This window comes from Teleopsis dalmanni, chromosome 2 (assembly GCF_002237135.1).
Source record: "Teleopsis dalmanni isolate 2A chromosome 2, ASM223713v2, whole genome shotgun sequence".
NCBI classification, from domain to species: domain Eukaryota; kingdom Metazoa; phylum Arthropoda; class Insecta; order Diptera; family Diopsidae; genus Teleopsis; species Teleopsis dalmanni.
In genome coordinates this window covers 148,964,300-148,988,009 of record NC_051847.1, presented here as the reverse complement: position 1 = coordinate 148,988,009, position 23,710 = coordinate 148,964,300, and the positions used below count along the sequence as shown (strand labels likewise).

Sequence of the window (23,710 nt, the reverse complement as noted above, 5' to 3'; positions counted from 1 at the left end):
ACGCATCTTGTACTTTTATGAACGCAATTACATGCATAAAAAGTTTTTCTTCGTCTACATTACACTCAGTTGGAAAGAATTTAATATAATGAGTTGATTTACAACACTTATCTTAATATCATATTATGTATATGTTATGTTGTGTTAGGAAGAAATGAAAAACGTTTTAGCACCGATTTTGTCAAAGGTATTAATAATATTTGGTATATTCTTTTGATAAGAATGCTCTAATAGAACAACTTCTGGTTGCCTATGAATAATTTGGCATCTCTGCCTAAATCAGTAAATACATGACAAGTTAAAAAATTTTAAACAATATTGTGGTTGATAAATGCATGTAAATACCTGCAGATAATTTAATAAAAAGGTTTTTTTTATACATAAATATATAATATGAATGACACAAAAAAGGTATTTTATACTGTATTTTAATTTACATAAAAGTATACATTTCTCTTAGAGTTTATTCATGAGAGCGGAGAAAAATAATGAAATAAGGATGATACAAAGAGAGATATTTGAAATTTTTGAGGCCTCCAGCTCTTTAAAAGGCAATAACACTCATACTTCTAACATCACTAGTTAATTCTTAATGTGCATTATTTAATTTTTCGTGCAATTGTCTTACAAGTTTTTGCTTTTATTATAACAATTGTATTTTGTATTTATTCATGTATTATAATTTTTAATGAATATAATACAGAAATTATAAATTCCATAATAAATATTTTACGAATGACTCAGTCATCTTTACAAATTTTAACACTTGCAAATCTTTAACACTTGCAAAACAAATCTTTAACACTTGCAACAGTTATGAGTAACAAACAAACTCCTTTGTCATCTGACTGGACTTTTCCTTTATCTTTCAAAAATCATTAACAATAGATTAGTATTAAAATTTGGCATTACTATAATGCAAGTGACTTATTTAAGTTAAGAATTTTCTTTGGCAAATTTTGGTTTTGATATGCGACACGTATTTTTAAGCGACAAGTATTTTGGAGGAATCATGTCAAAAGAATACACCTAATAATGTTTTGAGAAAAGTAAATGCAATATCTCTTTTACCAACAATAGCGATCTTATAAAATACACTTTAGTCTTTCTTTTCACTATCTATTCTAGCAGAGCGTATATTCAAGCAACAAATTGAAATTGCTTAAACGATTTTTTTTGTATCATATAGGTATTTTTTTAATAATATAGAAAATAGATGTAGAATATCATTTTTTATTTCAAAACATGATAAAATGGCATAAGAGGGAGAAGCAAATTTTCAATATATACAGAAATACAAGACGTCGAATAAAAGTTTGATAAGAATAAGGCATTCAATCAATAAATCAAACCAAAAAAACTCCACTTCTAAGTAGATAAAATATCCCTTAACTTGAACCCTAACATGTCGATATATGTCAAAAAAATTGATATTGTGGTCAATTATATAACTGAATACATTTGAATTCAATTTTCATACGTCGGTACCGTATCACTGTCTAAACTGTCTATACTATGAAATCAGTATGAATTACTAACTATGGATAAAAAGTAGTAGTTTTCGAAAGGTAAAGAAATTTTGCTAAAAAATATGCTTCTTAGAAGCACTTTTTTATGATTTACTATATTAAAGTACATAAAGGTTTTATAAATCTATATCTGGTAGCGAATGTACTTATTTTAATGTAAGGTTGAAAATTGCACAAAGTTATATAAAACTTATGCGTATTAGGTATACTTTATTAATGTCAACGAAATTTTCAATTTGAATATTTTTGATTGGTATATAATAAACATAAATTAGTTGGAAATAATTACAATGTGCAATAAATAAAGTTTTTTCATGCTGTTTAAGGAATTGGCAATAACTTTTTCAGTTTTGAAACGGTTGCTTAAATTACTTTCAAATTTTGTAAATACATACGGCAGTGGACATTCCTCACTTATACTAGGGCTGTTTAAAGCACGGACAGTGTGTTTTAATTTAATATAGGTAATGCAACAAATAATTTTATTTTGAGTCAATCAGTCTAAGAACCAATTCAATTCTTAGAAGCAATTATTTAGGACCACTAAAGTCAATAGGTATATCTGAAGACCTCAACATATTGATAATATTTGATATTTTATTCTTGATAATAAAAATTAATTTGCATACCAAATTTATGGAAGTGCGTATATTTAAGCAAACACTTAACATTTGGAAATCTATATTTATTTAAGCCATAATATGAGAAATGTGATCAAAGGAGAAAAGGATGGTGGGATAAAGAAAGAAATTTGGTAATTGTGAGAATCACTTGGAGGGTATGGACTTTGAGATCGGAGTAACGTAAATTGGTGCTATAAAAGGATTTGATTGTTAATACTATTTGCATCTCATCAAAATGGACGATAAGGTTTTGGGGAGGGATTGTGGGGGAGATGAATCAAATGTAGATTTAGACTGAGGATCTAAAAGTCATCTTAAAGAATAATTGAATTATATGAACCAACTGTTATATGTGGTTATATATAAATATAAAAGCTGGTTATATAGCTTATGTGAAGTTGGCTTTTATTCAATAATTATATTCACCAGCTATTGAATTGCATTTCTACTATCAATAAATTTTTATTTCAGTACAAATTGATTAATTTTCATCATATAAGATTTATGGGTATTATATATTGGCACCCATTTTCGTTAAGTTTATTCAGGATATACAGGTTATTGGTGGACAACTTAGTTCTTTAAGGATACTAAGTACAATGATAAATATCCCAGTTTGTGTGTGATGTATATTAATTTTTAATTCTGCAGCTTTTGTGTACTTAATCAGGCAGAAGGCAAACTTAATTTGTTGAAAAAAATATTAATCTAAAATGTTCGAGTTATTCGGACAAATGGTTATTATCTCGGGGTTAATTTCTACAAAGTTCAAACTGCAAATTTGATTATAGATGTCCCACGCATGCATAACATTTGGAGGGATCACTTCTCAAGGCTACTAAACGGCAGTAGTAGTGATGTGACTAAAAGTGTAGATGACAGCGAATTTATTTTTAGCACTAAAATGGTTTCTTTGTGGGTGCAATGTAAAATTTGTGTATTCACGAATACTATTATTCTGGTATTTTGGCTTTTTAGTAAAAGTAAATGTTCAGCAAAAGGTATAACATATTTTGATTAAACTATTTTCTTGAGAGGTTTCGAAAACTTGTGAACTTCAACAATAAAAATTCTTTTTTTCTTTTATTTTAATTGATTCAACTTTTGGTTTCGAGTGTTGCCAAATACCTATCATCAGTGGTCTTGGAAATAATTCTTGTATTTTATTATTCGTAAATCTTTTTTTAAGACTGCAAACACCATGGACAGAACTCGTGCCCTGCCAAATTTGAAGCTCAGAGTCAGTGCTCTTCGGCCAACTGACCCAAAGCCGTACTTGACTTGTTCGCATTTTTTTCTGGAGTCTTGGTAATTTACTGTGAAAGTTTTCATTAACAAATTTACTTGCTGTGTTATATTAGAACGAAATCAAAAACCAGCTGTAGAGAATTGAATTAATTTATTAAACACATTTTTGGTTGTGAAATTTCAATACTATTCTGTTTGTATATTTAAATTATTTCATTTAATTGATATATCATACAATTTAAAGCAACACACTGCATTAACCTACAGTCGCTATCTACTCTAGTCGGTATAATTAGGCTGTAGTGGGATACCCCAGCTATTTTATGCATCAACTATCGCTTAATTGAGTATTGGGCATAAAAATTAAATACTCTTAAATATACGTGCATATATTAATAACCAGTTCAGTGCTGAAAAGCCCGTTTATTAAATTTAGCAAATAATGTGGAAACTCCCTTACAATGCAAAACTAAGTTTTTCAAAACTCATTATTTGTATGAAATCCCTCGTGTGTGTATTTCATTTCAAAATTCAGTGATGTTTAATTAAAAAGAATTTCTCTTTTCTGTTTTAGTCAAAAAAAAAAAATAAATAAATAAACAAAATAAATAGGAACATGTTTGAAATACCGAAATTTCTATGCGCTGTTAAAAAGGTTTCGAATAACTCTGAACCCCACATAGTTTTAAGTTGCAACAGAGATTTCCCCAAATAATTTCTACATTTTTGATTAATATTTTTTACAACATTTTTTTATGACCAAAATATTAAATTCAACAAATTTAGTTTGCCTTCTGCTTAGTTAGGCACACGAAGACTGCACAATTCTGCTGGACACAATTTTACGCAAAATGATTTTTAAGACAAAACTTTTTGCGGTCGAAAATGCGAAAATGCAAATTAAGTTCCCATATAATAATGTCAAGTGAAACAAAACATAAGAAAAAAGGAACAGAAACAAAGGACCAGTAAGGACCAGTAGGGCATAGGCTCAGTGTTTCGCATCCACATGATGTGTGTGTACATATTCAGAAATATAATTTCATGGAAATGTACTATCAAGCCCGCGTTGACGTTGGTTGAGGAAACGCGAAACTTTCACAGCGCCAAGTAACCTTTTGCAGTGATTTAAGCGAAATTAGAAAAAAACTATTGGAAAAGTCAAGTACAAAAACATTCTTAAATATTTCTTAGAAAAATTTAAAAATTTTTATACGTATAAATTATTTAAAATTTATTTAAGCTAAGGACATTTTAGCACTTTCATGGAAATTAATAAGCTCTGTTGCGAGCATATCAGTGAGGAAAATTTTGCACAATTTCGTCATAAATCATTTCAAAAATGTTTGATAAAACAAACTGGCAAGAAAAATAAAACTGAAAATGTGAAAAATCCTGCTTGGCTTAGATTTGCAGTAGAACGCATTGTCCATCAACTCAACGGGTTAGTAAAGTCAAATGACGCGTTCAGAACAGCTGAGATAAATGAAGAAACTTTTAACTTGACACCCGCACAACAGGGAATATTTTTATCTACACGTGGACGTGTTTCGATATGATGTGTGTGTATGTAAAATATTAGAAAATCTTATATTTTTAACATCAAACTTCGAAGAGCAGAAACGTTAAAAAAAATAAAGAGTTGCTTGGTAGGTACATGGCAATAAAAATTCAACTAAAAGCGTTAAAGCTGCTGTAACGTTACAAAGGAAGTTTCGCCTCAGTGATTGAAATTGATGAAGTCAAAAGTGTTGTCAGTATAAAGAGTAAAATATTTTTGACAGACTAAAATAAATTTGTTAACATTATGTAAAATTTCCGGAACAGTATTTTGATATCTTTAAAGAAACTGAAATAAACAAATAAGGAAATGTTAAAGTAGTCTTTAAATACATAAAGTAATTTTAATATGCAGAACATTAAAATATGTTACATTTGCTTTAACAACAGAGAAATAAAAGCAGGCGAATGAACTATGAAAGATAAAAAATTTTGAAAATATTAATAGGCCTTTTCGGTGGCTCGTAAGTATAACAAAAAACAGCAAGTTACTGGCCTATACTGGCCGAAATGTACGCAAAATAACAACACTATTTTTTCTACCTCGGCCAGTATACCTATACACCGACACATCGGCCAGTAAAAAATAAGTGTTAAAAACGTAATTAGCGAACTATTGTGAATCTGATGCACGCACGTTGTTCTAATTTTTGATCCATTATAAAAATCGCCACACTAAAATTCTTCGACTTCTTTGTATAGACGTCAAACAAAAACTAATCGTACAATATCTGTTTAACTTTGACAGAATGTGTATAATAGTGTTGCCAGCGTGAAAATAAAAAAAAATTACCGATTGGATAAGCGCAGAAATCACAGTTCCCGTGAATAAGTTCTTTTTTGATCACAAGGTATAATAAATTTCAAATTTTGTAGATCTGATAGATTTTTGCTTGATTTGTTAAATAATATTATTTTCTTTGATTTCAATTGTATCTAATTCTAGTCTGATTCTTCTTTAATCCTATTAATAATGATGTTAAGAATATTTTTACTATAGGTTGAAAATTTTGTCAAATCGTGGTATTTTCATTTTTTGAGTTTTATACTTCTTCTATGCTTTTCGTGAATAATTTTGCGTTGCCCACATTTAATAGTAACGTCATAATAATGTTAAGATTTTATATAAAGACTGTATTTTTCAGTATTTTCTCAAATGTGAAAATAATGATTTTAGAGTAGTTTCAATGATTATGACTTGTTTAATGATATAGTACAATAAATGCACGCATATTTTGTCTCTTCATCTAGGATAGCAATCAAATGATCCTTGTTAGAGTAATATGTCAAAAATTATAATATTACAATAAAATGAAATAATACTCAGTTAATCAGTCAATAAGTCATGTAACTGACATACAGATGGCACTGCAATTGTCAAATCTATATGACGTTTATGAAGTACTAACCTTTAAGAGACTCTGTGTAAAATTTCATGACATTTCGATTACTCAGAAAAAAAAGTGACAGCCATTTAAGTGAAGCTACTTTTGTTATTTTCAAAACAATGCTTCTTGATTCTTGCTTCTTGACATTGCTTCTTGATGAAAAAAAATACTTGACAAGCTCAGCAATGGCTTCAAAAGTTTTATCCGGACTCTGGTCTATCGAAAAGAATTATTTGTTATTGGTTTGCTGAATTTAAACGTGGTCGTACAGACACCATAATAAATCATGGCCAAACATAATCAGATTTTTTGCGTCGATATGTGACAATGGATGAAACATGAATCCATCACTTCACTCCGGAATCAAAACGATCATCATCTGAGTGGACTGCAGCCGGTGAACCACGTCCGAAGCGTCCAAAGGCACAACAGTCAGCTTGGAAGGTTATAGCTTGTAAGGACGGAATTTTGTACAAATTTCCGTCCTACATAAACCTATAACTTATAACTTATAACTATAAGAAAATAATATTACAATGCAGTAATTTCGTCTACCTAAAAATTTATTTATATATGGTAAACAAAACCAGCAGCGAACATTCACACGCACAGCCAGCACAAATCAAAGCCAAACACGCGGGATTACACTTGTGCGGTTGTGCGTGCAAATAATAACTGCATATAAATAGACGAGACTTTGTATGCAAGATCACTTAGCACCAGCATACCGAAGCGAGTAGACCTCTACTCCAGCGCTAAGTCCCCTTTTTAGAAGCCCATAGTGTTTTGATGCTAAGGCTAAATAAATCCGTAGAGCTTATTGAGTAGAATTTTATAACGCCTCTGATGTTCTGACGTCTTTGGCTGAAAACGCATTGAGTAGATTTTTATAACGCCTCTGATGTTCTGACGTCATTGGAGAGAAGTAGAGTCAAGCTTAGAATAAATTATTTTGGAAACTTTTTTTAATAAATAAATTTTAAAATAAAAGAATTCAAACGGCTTTTAACTTTCCTCTCATTGGTTCACCAGCTTCGAACTGGTCAATAAACAAATTTATTGCGACGACCCGGACCGCGACTGAGTGATACCTCAGCAAAAATTAAACGACGAATCCGTGTCGTTACAAGCTTCCGTATTTTGGGATACACATGGTATAATCTTCATTGACTATCTCGAAAAGGGAAAAACCATCATTAGTAACTACTACACGGCATTACTGGATCGTTTGAAAGCAGAAATTGTGAAAAAACTACCGCATATGGCGAATAAAAAAAATTTTGTTTCCCCAAGACAATGCACCATCCATGTCGCAAGTCAAAAAAATCGATGGTAAAATTGCAAGAATTACACTTTGAATTGCTTCCTCATCCACCGTATAGTCCAGATCTGACCCCCAGCGGCTACTAGCTATTCGCTGATTTCAAAGAAATGCTCGACGATGAGAAATTTTGAGGTAAAATACAAATCCTTCTACGAGCACGCCATCGAGAAGTTAGACACCCGTTGGAATGATGGTATTACCCTTGAAGAAGATTGTATTGATGAGTAAAACCGATTTTTGGCAGAAAAAATTTGGTTTTCTTAGTCACACGTCTTATTGACTGATGTGTTATTCATTCATGGTTTCAAATTCCAGCATATAAACTTGCATTTCATCAAGCACAAAACTAATAATCTATATATATAAAAGAAAGATGTGTTATTGTTACACCACTTATAACTCAAGAACGGCTGAACCGATTTAGCTGAAAATTGGCAGGGAGGTAGTTTAAGGCCAGGAGAAGGACATAGGCTGAACCGATTTAGCTGAAAATTGGCAGGGAGGTAGTTTAAGGCCAGGAGAAGGACATAGGATACCCGTTTATCCCGTTCACGACAAAGTAGGTTTTGAAATTATCAAATTTTTGATATAAGAAAATATTTTATTAAAATTTAACAGATAGAAATATAACTTAGTTAATGTGTTTTTAAAAGTTGTATTAGATCAATATAAGTTTGTGTTGCAATAAATATCGTTTTTAATCAATAAAACTTCCTGGTTGTTGCAAACTCAACAAAATAAATAATTAACAATTATAATGTATGGTATGGTTGAAAATTTGAGTTTTTAGTTTTTTAATAATGCCGCGACCAAGACGATCGAATCTTTCCCGACAAAGCCGTAATGCAAGAAGAATACGAAATACTGCAAATTTAAGGACTGAAGGTCGAGCGAACAACAGAGGTCAACAAATAGATAATTTGCGATGTGTACTAAAATACACAAATAAATTATGAATGATTAATGTAGGTATTTTTTTTTTTTGTATTTTTTCCAATTAAAAAAAAACTGCTTATTTATTGCCTTTAAGGCGGAACAGAGTTCGCCGGGTCATCTACTAGTTTTAAATATTTGTGACGCTTGATAAATATATATCGTTTTATATAAAATAAAGTAGCAATCAATTTGCAGATTGTAATTTTAGTATTTGAAATAAAAATATTGAAAAATTTTTTCATAGCAATAAAAAGTTATCATTGGCAATACCGCACTGTAAATACTCTTCACTCAGAGACATTTGTTGCAAGTTATTATTTACTATTTTTATTTAAAGGATCTTTCCATTTGCCCTATATATATTGTATGCGAATTTTTATATCTATTATGTATGTTTATATTCTTTTGTGTAAAATTCAAAAGTGAAACATATTTGGATATTTAGTCATTTTAGATGGATCTTCCATCATATAGTGTATGGTTATTTTACGCTATGGCCGGTATATTTTTCAACGCGTTACAATCCCTGTGACAAACTTAATATACCCTGTTCATTACATACGTGTGAAGGGTATAAAAATTACTCAATATTGCGTCTTAAATGTCATTTTTAGTGTTTGTTTTGATATTCCAAATGTTTGAGCAGCAGGAAAAAAAACAATAAATAAATAAAAATAGTACATGGCGCCATATTGTCTTTTCATGTTTGTTTCTTTATGGCATTTCCCACTTATATTCGTATGTGCATATATAGGTGTGAGCTGTGTATATGAGCTTCTTCCCCACACATACATTTAATAGTGTATCGTACATAAGTATTTTTTAACATCTTTAAGGACATGGTATAACGAAGCATGATGAGGTTGCTGTCGATGTTGTTGTTGTTGTTGTTGTTGCAATTGTAATATAAATATTTTTATATCTGTAACGTAATATTGTTGTTTTACGCGTTTTTATTACGTAACGATGCTTACGGAACTCATAAAATGCCATCAAATGTCATCGGAGTGAAGTGAGCACAGACAGAAATGCGTTATAATATTCGTATGGATTGTATGTATGGTACAGTATATATAGTAGTCGGGCTTGTATTTTTATCTGTCACGTAAATTGCTATTTATGTGGGAAAATATTTTTGACTTTTCATTTGAAAACTTTGGCATTTTTTTAAATAAAAAGATTTCGACAGGTGTAAATGTGATATTTGATTACTCAATTTTTTAGTTAAACCTTTTTTGCTGCTTTGTTAAACATTATTGAAAAGATTTGATTATAATGCCCTTTATTCCAATTTACTTAAAGCAAATGAGAAAGATATGTTAGGTTAAGATATGCAAGCACTTTAAAGTATCTTAAATAGATATTTCTTTATGAATTGATATTATTGGGTTAGGTTAGGCTGGGTAAGGTTAGACACAACTATCAACTAATGATTCTATTGGATAAAAACTAAAAAAAATATTGAAAATATGTGGTTAAGCCTGCAGTAGCAGTTAAGTGATATCAAATTGGCAGCGTACCGAGCAAAGCGAAGCAAGTTAGTGACGAGCACTGCACTTAGTCTCTTAGTCATCTGTACCCAATAATTGACATAATTACCAAAAGAATATATTATAAATTAAAGCACAAATCTTGTTTAGAAACAGCAACTTCAATTCCTACTGTAGTTAGAAATTATTTCCCCTTCGTAAAAAAGACAAAAAATTGTTGATAGTGTAAAAAAAATTCACAAAAGTATATTTAAAATAATGTTATCCCACAACTTGTGTAAAATTTTTCATTTATTCACTTATAAAATAGAAAAGTTAAGTAATGTACTTAACTATGTTTCGAACATTTTCGCTGAAGAATTTTTCATCTATCACGAGTTTTTTTTTCAATCAGTCTGTAACGTAAGCTTGCTATTGCATTTTTTTTTTAATAAAACGAATGCAGACGTACGGAGACTTGACTGTATTTTTAATATTTTTGTTTATAGTTATTTATTTAAGTATGACATCAGATAGATTATTGTTCTGTTGGGCTAAGTATATTTATTTTAGTTTTGGGATTTCTCCAGTGATTAGCCTTCACCGGGTCCGGGTATTGTCATTAGGCAATATATCGTAGAAATGGGTCGGTAACTGTGTAAGTAATACCAATTAGCAGAAAACTGGAGGTTTGAATATTAAAGAAAACAAAGTCAGAATTATTAATTAATAGTTAATATAACATTTAGTTAATTAATATAACTAAATGTTTAACTCAGCTAACAATGTTCCGGTATTGTTAACACAGTGCATTTTTTTTCATTTCCTTATTAAAGTATTAATCTTCCGGAATTTATGTGCTTTAAAACTGAACATTCTACTTAGTTTTTACAAAGAAAACTTGTTACGAACTATTAGGTAAATAGTTGACTTATCTTATTTGAGCTTCGAACTTCAAACCAGCTTTTTTCGAAAGGCTTCAATTAATTTACAATCTATACGATAGCACACAATAAATAAATAGGATATTTATTGTTGTTATAGTATTGTGTTTCCAATAAGTAGAGAGAATGCACTGTAGTTTGAAAAATTCGTAGTAAGGCTAAACAATCAGTAATTGATATATATTGAACGTTAGCTGCTGGATATAGTAGATTCGGAATAAAAAATTATAAGCATTCAAATTTATTTAATCAAAGACACTATTTGTATATTGTATATTGAAAGAATGTTCCGTTGAAAACTTTGACAAACACTGGGGTGTCATAACTAAAAATTATTCTTTTCTAAAAATTCGTAAGTACTTATTAAAAATTTTTCTTAGTATTGAGATTATCACGTAAAGAATATATATACTTAATTACCTATAATTAATGAATTAATTATTGAATAAATAAAAACTGAGTCACGATCTTACGAAAATGGATATTTCGTGAAGTAATCTAAATTTCTCTACTTAAACCCACCATAACGTAATTATTTATAAAATCAAACATATTGAGGGAAAAAAAATATTTACCGAAGCTACTCTTTGCTAATGAATGCCATGAACTTTATTTAGTTTAAGCTGTCACATACGAATGAATTAGAACTAAATTTTTGCTTAATCCTTTTAAAAACAACCGAACAAAAAATGGATGCTGAGCTGCCACAAACTGACATATTCTCATTTCCTGTAGAGCTAGAGCTCGCATCCATGACGCTTTAAAACTTTTTCACTCAAAAGTTTATAATTCTGTTTATTTTTGTTTTCGCAACTTTACTTTTAGATCTTGTTTTTTCTGGTACTTATATCAGCAAACCGAAATGATGAAAAATGTGTCGGTTTTTGGGTTATTTTTCGTAAATACGATTAAACGTGACGCTTCTCAGTGCGAGGCGTGGTTTTAAGCACTTGGAGTAGCAATTCGATTGCAGTGAAAATTTAAAAAAAAACCTGCAAGGCTTACAAGTGCTACGACTTAAGCTTTAAAAATATTTGTCATTTCAACAATGAGGCTTATTTATTTATACTCCGCCTAGCACCCATAGAACTTCGCTGGAAAAGTAACCATGCAGTAGAGTAGAGTATCTACAAAACTGTTTCATTTTACTAAACGCAGCTAATTTTTGTTTTGTCAGAAATTTCTGAATTATTTTCATAAGTTTCCGAGGAGGATTACGCCTGGATGCCTAATTTGAATTTATCACCAGTAAGAATAACAAAAAATATGCTAGGGACAGGGCAAAAAATATGAAACAAATTGTTCCAGTAAAGTAGTCGGTAAGTAAACTTATAGGCTTAAGCCTTTAAGCCATTTATGAGAGGAATAAAAATATGCAAAATTATTTCTGATAATTTTTTGTGTAGTTAGTTGTGCCGGAGTTGTATAAAACCCACGCTTTTGGTTTTTTGATGTCCAACTGTACATTCGTAGGCTAACTTACACCTACGTACTTCTTGTAAGAGGAAAATTAGTGTAAAACATTTTTTTTGTTTGTAGTAAAACTAACCTTTGCTTTTCGACAGTTAATCTTTGCATCAAAGGCAGGGAGTTCGATGAAAGGTCATTGATTAATGATTTCTGCTTATATTTTTCCATTCAGAAGAGAGAAGAATGATAACTGATATCATAATATTGAATTTTAGGTTTTATGCACAGTCAAAATACAATTTAAGCTCCGATTAAAATATAACTTAATAACAAAAAATTTGAAAATGTCTTCAAAAATAATATATAAGGTAAATTATAACAAAATTTAGGTAAAATACTATAATATGGAACAATTTTTATTTAAAATACGCGGACTTTTGGATTGTTTTTGGGTTACCTTGTTTTTTGAGATTGGTAGCATTGTTACAGATATTTATGCTTAAAATAAGATAAAACGAAATACATGAGACGATTTTTAAATATGTGTTTATGACCTGGAAACAACCGACGAATCAAGCGAATACCGTGTAAAGCTGAGCCGAGACTAAGAAGATTGTGTGAGATGAAGAAGACTGTGTGAACGTCGTGCACAAATTAAAGTTAGCAGATTTTTTGAATGTCTTAATGTGGTAAATTATACATTATTTCATTTGGACAAAGTTTTTGTGACGATCAGAGTTATAATTCTTGGTTTTTGTATCACGATTATTAACCATTTCACTGCAATACTTCTGTGAAATTATTTTGCTAAAAATTCAACTTTTTTACTGTATTCTTTTGATTCAATACCTATTGTCTTCTCCAGCTCCATGACTACCGTTTAGTTATTCCAGCTCCAGCTCCATGACTACCGTTTAGACAAGATTGAGGAGGTAGAAATCAAATCACTGTAACATTTAAACATCATTCCGAAAATTTTTTTTTAACTACTGTTGCCAGGATTGAAAAAAAAAAGTTGGTATGAATGTATAGGTGAGTACTTTTATGGCAATGACATAGATTTATAAATATAAAATAAAGATTTTGAAAATTTAAAGATTATTTTTAACAATGAACAGAATATATGTCAATATATATGCAATATATATTTGTTTGTTGTTTTTTTCAATATATTTTGAAAATATGGTTTCACGATTATTTCACAAATCGGCAACTAAATTTATTAAAATATTTTTCGTTATAAAGTAACATATTTTTATAATTGTCAAAAATATAATGGATTCCAAAGAAATTATTTATTGAAAATCACACTCGAAAAAAAGTGCATGAAAGAAGACATACATGTTATGATATTATATCTTATCTCAGTTTACATTTAACTGGGATAGTAGAGGATGACCAACGTGACATTTCAGAATTGAGAGCAATGCCAATATATAATCATCCTTTTGAAATGATCTAACGGAGTTAATAGATAGTAGTACAGTGCATAAAGCATTATTGTGAAGCTAAGAAGAAATTGATCACTGATAGCAAAGGTCAAAATAAATCTGTTGAATGTTTTCATTTTTATATTGCATTTTTTGTTTAAAGTAGTTAAAATAAAACGCGTGCTGCTCATTTTTATTGTTAATATGCAACCCAATGTTGACTTTCGTCAACCTTGCACATTACATACGGTAATCTTAAAAAAACAACAACTTTAATTTTATACAGTTTTTTAGCTTCCAGACTGAACTGGGTTTTTTGATTCGCTCTCTTGCATTTCAAGTCCCAAGTGAACAGCACGCGTTTTATTTTCAATTTTCGATTTATTAAAATTTTAATTTCTTAAATAAAGTGTAATTATTCTAAATAAAATACTTTCGTTGTAAATTTCATTTTTTTCATAACTTCAATAAATACAAAAACTCTTGTATTTTTTCATTGGCGCCCGAGCAGGGACTTGAAATTAAATAATAAATAATTTAAAAAATTACGAAAAGTGAAATTTAGTGATTATTGTTCGGTGAATGTTGGTGTGGTGAAGTATCAGCACCAGACAAAAACCGCTAATAAAAAAAAAAAAATTTTTTAAACTAAATTTCGTGAATATATTCTAGAGCTGCAATTGGCAGCATCGTGATTTTCGATCAGTTTAATTTTTCATTTTCCACGTGTGTAGTGGTTGCGGTAAATGTCGGTGTGGTGTCAAGTATCAGCACCAGACAAAAATCGTTAATAAAAAAAAAAAAAAGAAAATTCGCTTGCATTCACGAAGACCGTTTGTCTGCTGCACTTGTCTCCAATCAAAATTTCATTTTGCGATCCTCCAGCCTAAAATTAAAACGTGCCCAAATCCTAAATAAAGTTTTGAAGTGAAATTATTTAAATTATTTCGGAAATTATAATTTTTTGTCGCAAAAATAATTAAATTCGCATTTTCCCGTAAACTTCCCGGAACTGTTTTTCGTGCCAGCAAAGTGAGAAAGTTTTCGCCAATTTTTACAACAAAAATTTTCCTGCTCAATTCTTATTGCTGCTTTTGGTCACTGCTACTGCAGTTTCCTGATCAATTCTATTGCTGCTGTTGGCCGCTGCTACTGCAGACTGCTACTGCATTTCGCTGTTGCTGTTCGCTGCTGCTGCAGATTGTCGCTGCTATTCACCGCTGCTGTTGGTTTTCGTTTGTTTTCTGGATGGCGTGCCACTGTAACACCACTGCCGTTTGCCAGGTAAGAAAGTGCAAATAATGAAATTGTTGTACCAGGTCATGCTCTGACTAAACAAAATAGTCAAGAAAGTATTTTAAATAACTTTGCACTGGTAATTATTTGCACTTTTAAAACACCTATATTTTTCTATTTCTATAATAAATTATTTGACAAACGTGAAACAAATTTACGAAGCTGAGGTTGAGCTTCATTAACAAATACGTTCGGTAAATCCAATTATTTAATACAAATAATTGAGTAATTTGCAGGGGCAAATTATATACAAAGTGAATGCATTTTTCGTTTTCGTTTTCGCCAGTTACTTGCAACTACTTTGTTGGAATTTACCCATAATCACAATATTGATTATTTATCGTTTTTTATTATTCTATAAACAAAGTGAGTGCATCTTTCGTTTCGCTAATTTCTCGCGTTTACTTTGTTGGAATTTACTTACAACCGTCGCTCAACAGTATTCAAATACTCTTATCGTTCTTTGCGCTGCATTGCCTTCTCTCTTAAAAAATTTAGTAAATTGTGTTCACTATGTCAACAAAAAAGCGAGCATCATCCCCACAAAAAAATGAAGAATTGGATAAACTACTCCAGCAGCGAGAAACTGTAGTGGCCAGTATCTTGCGTATTAAAAAAGTAATTTCTGAAAAAACTGTTGATTTAAACCCTGTAGAACTGGAATGTAGGTTGGACATTCTCAATTCATACATTAAACAGGCCATGACTTGCCAACAAAAAATAGAGTGTATCAACGAGTTTGATGTATTTCGGCCAGATCTAGAAGAAATCTGCGTTGCTTCGAAATCATTGTTTCTACAGGCGTTAGGTAAAAACCGCAAGTCTAGTATCCCTGATACTTCGCATGAATGCAGCAATCATCGTTCCAGGCTGCCAAGTATGCGTTTACCTAAATTTAGTGGGAAACATTCTGAGTACAAAAACTTCATAAGCCTTTTTGAAAGCTTAGTGCACAATGATCAGTCGCTAAGTGATATTGAAAAATTCAATCATCTCATTTCGTGTTTGTCTGACGAAGCTCTTGGTACAGTTAAGGCATTTCAACTCACTGAAAACTAATTACTCAAAGGCATTAGCTAGTTTAAAAAGAGTTTACGATAACACTTGTCTAATCTTTATCGATAGTATCTCGCAGCTTTTTGAACTGCCAGAAATGAACAAGCCATCTGCTTCTGCATTACGCAATATCATAGATACTGTTTCTGCCATATATGAGTCCCTATTGTCAATAGGAGATGATAAGAACATTTCAAATGCGATTCTTATTCATTTAGTCATGTCAAGAGTCGATGCCGCCACGAAATCTAAATGGGAGGAGCAATTAGATTACAATAAGCTGCCGCTCTGGTCTGATTGCGAGACTGCGTTAAATAAGCGATACCAACACATTTCTGCTGACGAAGCTTCTACGTCAAGGTCTCGATCGAACAGGCCAAAACAAGACAACTGGCAAGGTAAGAATGTAAAATCGTCACTTATGTGCAAGAAAAATAGTTCGCAAGAGGAAAGTAGATGTTTGTTCTGTAATGCGAAGGAACATGTAATAAATTCATGCTCCGCCTTTGCTGCCCTCTCAGTTACTGAACGGTTTAATTTCATTAAATCATCTTCGGCATGCATAAATTGTCTCAAGAAAGGGCACACGGTATCTAGATGCAAGGCGTCACGCTGCAGAGTGTGTAATCGGTCGCACCATACTCTTTTACACCAATATTCTACTAACACTCCTCAAACAGGTTTATCTTATAATCCAGAACAACCTATTATTTCTCGTGCCTCTGTGAATCATAGCTCATCGAATGACGATCAAATTATTCTAGCCACTGCAGTCATAACCATTCAAGGAAAATCTGGAGAGTATCAGCTGGCCAGAGCACTGCTCGATTCCGGTTCTCAAGTCAACCTTATAACCGAGGAACTTGCACAACGACTGCAACTAAAAAAAGAAGCGAAAACTCTAAACCTGATTGGCATTGGTGAAACAAACTCCACAGTACGGCAAAAATTACATGCCACTGTGAGATCACGTATTAACTCTTATGAGTTTTCTACTGATTTTTGGGTAATGCCTTCAATCTCCACTTACCAACCCGACAAATTTGTGTCAATGAGTAATTGGAATGTTCCTTCTAATCTTTCACTTGCTGATCCGCACTTTCACAAACCGCAAAAGATAGATCTTCTACTTGGTGCCGAAAGCTTTTTCGAACTGTTGTCGATTGGACAAATAAAACAAGGTACTAATCTTCCAATTCTCCAAAAAACTTTACTTGGATGGATTGTATCAGGAAAATATAAAGATGTCCCAAGTAATGTATCTAAGATATGCAATTTAATACGCCTTCAAGAAGCAGAGTCAACAGGTGATTTCTGCTTAAACTCTCTTGTGAAAAAATTCTGGGAATTGGAAGAAATTCCCAAGGAGCTCACGGTCAAAAAATACACAATAGAACAACAACACTGTGAGACCAAGTTTCTCAACACAATTTTACGCTTACCTTCAGGGAGGCTTAAGGTGCAGCTTCCTTTCAAGTCCAACCCCAACCTTCTAGGTCAGTCATATGAAACAGCAAAAAATCGTTTTCTCTCACTGGAACGCAGGTTGTCGAAAGACTGTATGCTTCAGAAGCTGTATATGGAGTTTATGGCAGAGTATCGTGACTTAGGTCACATGACATTAACTACTGACAACTTTTCTTCGACACCTCATTACTATATACCGCATCAGTGTGTGTTGCGACCTCAGAGTACCTCGACAAAACTTCGCGTCGTGTTCGATGCTTCATGCCGAACATCTTCACAAGTGTCGTTGAACGACATTCTAATGGTTGGTCCAACGGTACAGGAAGAATTGTATTCAATCCTACTTCGCTTTCGTATGCACAAATACGCGATGACTGCTGACATTACAAAAATGTACCGTCAAATCGAAGTTGACGAGGCAGATCGCAATTTTCAGCTTATTCTCTGGAGGGAGAAACCTACGGATCAGATTAGCGTTTATAAACTGAACACAGTGACATATGGTACTTCACCTGCTCCTTTCTTGGCAACACGTTGCCTAAACTACTTAAGTGACCTGTACAAGAATTCTCATTCAGTTGGAGCAAGGGTTATCCGACATGACTTCTATGTCGATGACCTATTGACTGGAGCTGACAGTCTGAAGGAACTGGAAACAATTCGTACCCAATGTACTGAAATTCTTGATGCGGCTGGACTTAAATTAGCGAAATGGTTTTCAAACCATAAAACGTATGATTCGTCAGACTTCTTTCTAAATGTTAATAATACTGATTCCACAAAGGCGCTAGGTATACACTGGATTCCCCAGAATGATACGCTTAAGTTCCATGTAGACGAAAAGTTTCATGACTTGCGAGCAACAAAAAGAAACATACTATCAGTATCAGCTCGACTCTTCGATCCCCTCGGACTAGTATGCCCAATAGTGACTAAGGCAAAAATTTTATTGCAAGAACTTTGGCTTCAGAAGCTTGACTGGGATGAGTCAATTCCTATGCATCTCGATTCTAGCTGGCAAGCATTTAAAAGCAACCTGACTCAGATGGACTCTATTTCCATTCCGCGGTATGTTCATATTCATTCAAATATAAAATGCGATATTCACGGTTTCGCCGATGCGTCAATGAGAGCGTACGGCTGTTGCATCTACGTCCGAATTCATGATTCGAATGGGATTCATTCTGAATTGTTAACTGCCAAATCTAAGGTTGCTCCTTTAAGCACAAAATCATTACCCAGATTAGAGCTGTGTGCCGCTCATTTATTGGCTAAACTATGGTCTCGAATTCAGCCGTTGATTACTTGCGAAATCGGGGATGTTTATTTTTGGACGGACTCTGAAATTACACTTCATTGGATTAAAACTCACCCATCTACTTTAGCAACATTTGTAGCAAACAGAGTTGCAGAGATCCAAGAATGGACGAGCGAAGTTTTTTGGAGACACGTTCCATCAAAGCTAAATCCTGCAGACTTAGTCTCCAGAGGATGTGATGTAGATGAGTTGATTCACTCAATTTGGTTTCGTGGCCCATCATATTTGCTTCAAGATGCCACTAACTGGCCAAAAAATAGTCATTTTCCACTATCAACAGATGAGAAAAGTTTAGAGAAACGAAAGGTCAAGGTCGGACTTTTAGCAGTTGAAATTGAACCTAATGTCATTTCAAAACTAATCTGTAGCCAATCATCTTACCCAAGACTGCTGAGAATTTTCGCGTACATTCTACGTTTTATCACTAAGAAAAATGAGAGAGCCAACGCTCTTATTCCGACATCAAAGGAGCTTAATTGGGCATTCTTGAAAATCGTTGAATTTATTCAAAATCACGAATTCAAGGAAGAAATCGAAAAAATGAAGAAGTCGCATAAATTACCAGTCAGCATTCAAAAACTAACTCCATTCATTCATACAGTCCAAGATGGTTCTCGAACATGCAATTTGCTTCGTGTAGGAGGTCGTCTACTAAACGCACCACTGTCTTATGATTCAAAATTTCCCTTGCTGTTACCTAAAAAATTGCATTTTGTCGAGATTTATTTACGATTTCTCCATACAACCAATTGTCATGCTGGTCCAAAAGCCTTAGAAGTGCTGCTTCGTGAAAAAATTTGGGTCATAAATTCAAGCAAGGCATGCAGTAAAACCGTAAGAGCATGCATACATTGTTTTCGATACAAACCTAAGCTGTTGTCCCAAGTAATGGGAAACTTACCTGCAGATCGGTTAAAGGCACTACGACCCTTTTTAATTAGCGGTGTCGATTTTTGTGGGCCTGTATACACTACTTTGAAAATTCGTGGTCGACCACCAGTTAAAATGTATATCGCAGTGTTTGTTTGTTTCACGTCAAAGGCTATACATTTAGAACTTGTAACAGATCTGACAACTAACTGTTTTATTTTTTGTCTTAAAAGGTTTGCCGGAAGACGAGGACTCCCAGAAAAAATCTATTGCGACAATGCGACAAATTTTGTAGGTGCCGATCGCAAGCTGAGAGAGCTGATAGAGGCGTTTCGAGAGCACAAGGACGATCTGGCATACTATGCTGCACAAAGGGGCATAGAGTTTGTCTTCATACCACCCAGGGCACCTCATTTCGGAGGATTATGGGAAGCGGCGGTAAAGTCGGCAAAACACCACATACAACGAACAACCAACAGTGCGCTTCTTACCAGCGAAGAACTGCAAACAGTGCTCGTAGAGGTAGAAGCCCTGCTAAATTCTCGGCCACTCAGTCCATTGAGTCAAGACCCGAACGACAAAGAGGCGCTAACACCAGCACACCTGTTGATAGGAAGTACTCTCCACACGCTGCCGCAAGAATCCGCGCAAGGCGTCTCCGACAACAAATTGACCACTTTGAAACGTTGGCGTCTGTTATGCGAGCTCAAACGGAGGTTTTGGCAGGCCTGGTCGAAAGATTACATCCTACAGCTGCAGCCCAAGAACAAGTGGGTGTTCGAGCAGCCGAATCTCGCAGTCGGCCGACTAGTCGTCGTCCAAGAAGACAACCTTCCCTCTCACCAGTGGAAGCTCGGAAGGGTGGAAGCCGTAACTACAGGTCGCGACAATAAGGTCAGGGTCGTTGACGTCAATACCAGCAACGGGATTGTGAGACGTCCAGTACATAAATTGGCGGTGCTCCCGGAAAATTGAACACATAAGAGTGCTTCAACGCGGCCGGTGTTGAATGTTTTCATTTTTATATTGCATTTTTTGTTTAAAGTAGTTAAAATAAAACGCGTGCTGCTCATTTTTATTGTTAATATGCAACCCAATGTTGACTTTCGTCAACCTTGCACATTACATACGGTAATCTTAAAAAAACAACAACTTTAATTTTATACAGTTTTTTAGCTTCCAGACTGAACTGGGTTTTTTGATTCGCTCTCTTGCATTTCAAGTCCCAAGTGAACAGCACGCGTTTTATTTTCAATTTTCGATTTATTAAAATTTTAATTTCTTAAATAAAGTGTAATTATTCTAAATAAAATACTTTCGTTGTAAATTTCATTTTTTTCATAACTTCAATAAATACAAAAACTCTTGGGCATTTTCAAGACTACATAAACCATATTGGTATTTATCAGAGTAACTCTTCTAAGTTACTCTGATAAATAAAATAAAAGCTATATTTTTAGCTTTCAACTATTTTTTCGCCATAATTCTGCTAAAGCAAATCATATATGAACATTGTTGTCTGCTTTTATGAATATGGATAGTGTTTTCTAAAGATGATATTTAAATTGAATTTAATTAATTCTCATACGTGGGTATAGGTAAAGAAACATATTCTATTAAAACTAATCTAAAACATATTCTATTCCAATTTATACTATTTTGGCAATGTATACAATTTCTTATAGGTAAAATGTTTTCATATACATATATCTCTTAAAAAATGATTTTTTTTTAATAATGTACGTGTTTCTCTATATTTAACTATTTAGAAAAATAAAATGAAAAGTTTTTATTTCAAAAATGCTTTGCTACTTGAACTAAAATTTATTGGCCCTTATCAACATAAAATAAATTACTTTCCTTTTATAATTAAAATTGAGTACATTTAAAATAATTGCATAAAACATTGCCTTTCCTTATGTAGAAGGGAAAATATTTATTTTGCATTGGGTAGTTATGAATTTTAATGTAGAATATTTTACATCATCATTGTTTTATACAAACTTGGCAAATATTTTTATTTATACAGGATATTCAATGTTTGAGTACTAGGATATGCAATTCTGGTTTATGTATTTTTCGTTTATTAGAATTTTAAATTGGATTTTATGGATATTTTGTAACAGTATTCCACAATATTCAAAATATTTAACAACAATTATTTTTGATATTTTTAAAATATGTGAAGATTTTATATGATATCTAAAAAGATGTTGATGTACCTAGAGGAAATACGTGAAAATTTATTGAATTAAATATATAAGAAAATCACAACTATTATCAATTCCTATTAGTAAGAGAATGTATTGTATTATATGCAGATGTATCTTTAAGTAGTCAGCCTCCTCTGTCGATCATATTGGACCTCATTGATATACTTAGCTTTCTATTGTTTTCTTATTTTCTTAGTTACTCAACTGCATTCTTGGTGTTGCCTTGATTTTTTAGATAAACTTACTTCTAATTTTGATATTTATGTAGTTTTTCGAATAATTCTTGCGTTCTGTACACGAATGATAGCTTTATACATCTTCATGTCAAATTTAACTTGTCATTTCAAACTTATCTCTTTCTTTTTAAGGACATGTTGATTTAGATTTTGATAAGTCTGGAATAGTTATTTAGTTATATTGTATTACCAACTCAATTTTGGCATAGTTAGGGGCATTGTTTAGATTCACGCTTACGAGTAATGAAATATTTACGGAAAATTTACGAAAATTACTTCTGTATTATTATCATTGAATTTGAACTTCTACTTCTAAAAAGTAATTAACCAGATCGTAAAGATATGTCCCTGAGAGAGTTGAAGATTTAAGTTGCATCTACTTCAGAATACTGAAAGCATTAGTCATCAGCGTATAACAGTTAGAAATTGGCTTTATTGGAAAAAGTGGACAACCTGGGCTGTACCCCAGATTAATCTGTTGTAGAAAAGATGATTCTTAATTTTTACTCGGACTTTACATTATTTATATAAAAGTTTCTATACATCCTTTTAAGTAAATCAGATTAAATTAATTAATAAATAATATAAGACAATATTATATCTGTTTTTTTGGTAAACAAAAAAGTCTATGTTTACTTTAAGATGTGTGAAAAGTTCTTTGTTTATATTCTTTCTTCAATTTTTATAGATTACATTTGGAATATATTGATGGAAATTTGACATTTTAAATATAAAAGACACTTAATTTAATTTGATGACACATAATTGTTTGACATATGTGCTGTCAAATAAATAGTTAGGTTTGTTGAATAGAACACGGGTTGCTTCATAGTCCAATCTTTGCAATCATTTTTTTAATTGTAGATGACTTCGGCTTCAAAACAGATTCAAATTTTAACTTAGAATCGAAAAAGGTTAACATTTCTATTTAAAGCTCAATTCCGTAAAAAGTTTCACGGACAAGTCTGTAATAGTTTATGTCAGGGAATTAAAGTAAATATGTTAATTAATTCTCAATGTTAGTCACTGAGAATTTTTTAACTATTTTTAAATCAGAGATATATTACATAAAAAAGTAAGTATTATATAATCTTTAAGACAAATATCATATATGTTATTGACAAGAATGCAGTTATAAATATAATATATAAATATAAAATAGTACTATGTTCAGACACATAAATTTTCTTAATTTCGAAAAAATGAAATTAAGTTAATTTCGAAAGTGTTCATACTGCCCCAAATTAAGGAAATTAGATGTTTTTTGTTTACAAATCGAATGTTGAAAATTACTTGCTCCAAACACCATTTGTGTCTGGGAAATTTTAAAATGTGATTATTATAACTATAAAGGATAGCATTCAGTAGTTTTATTAGCATTAGTGGATTTCAG

The 23,710-nt window shown here is 32.1% G+C and overlaps 1 protein-coding gene across 1 annotated transcript; it reads left to right on the top strand.

Moving 5' to 3' along the window:
- Positions 1-16,310: 16,310 nt before the first annotated feature.
- On the top strand, positions 16,311-20,761 carry LOC119675911. The gene is made up of 2 exons (XM_038087126.1): positions 16,311-20,101; positions 20,164-20,761. Exons 1-2 carry the CDS (start codon positions 16,311-16,313, stop codon positions 20,759-20,761), a joined length of 4,389 nt encoding a protein of 1,462 aa, XP_037943054.1.
- The last annotated feature ends 2,949 nt before the right edge of the window (positions 20,762-23,710 follow it).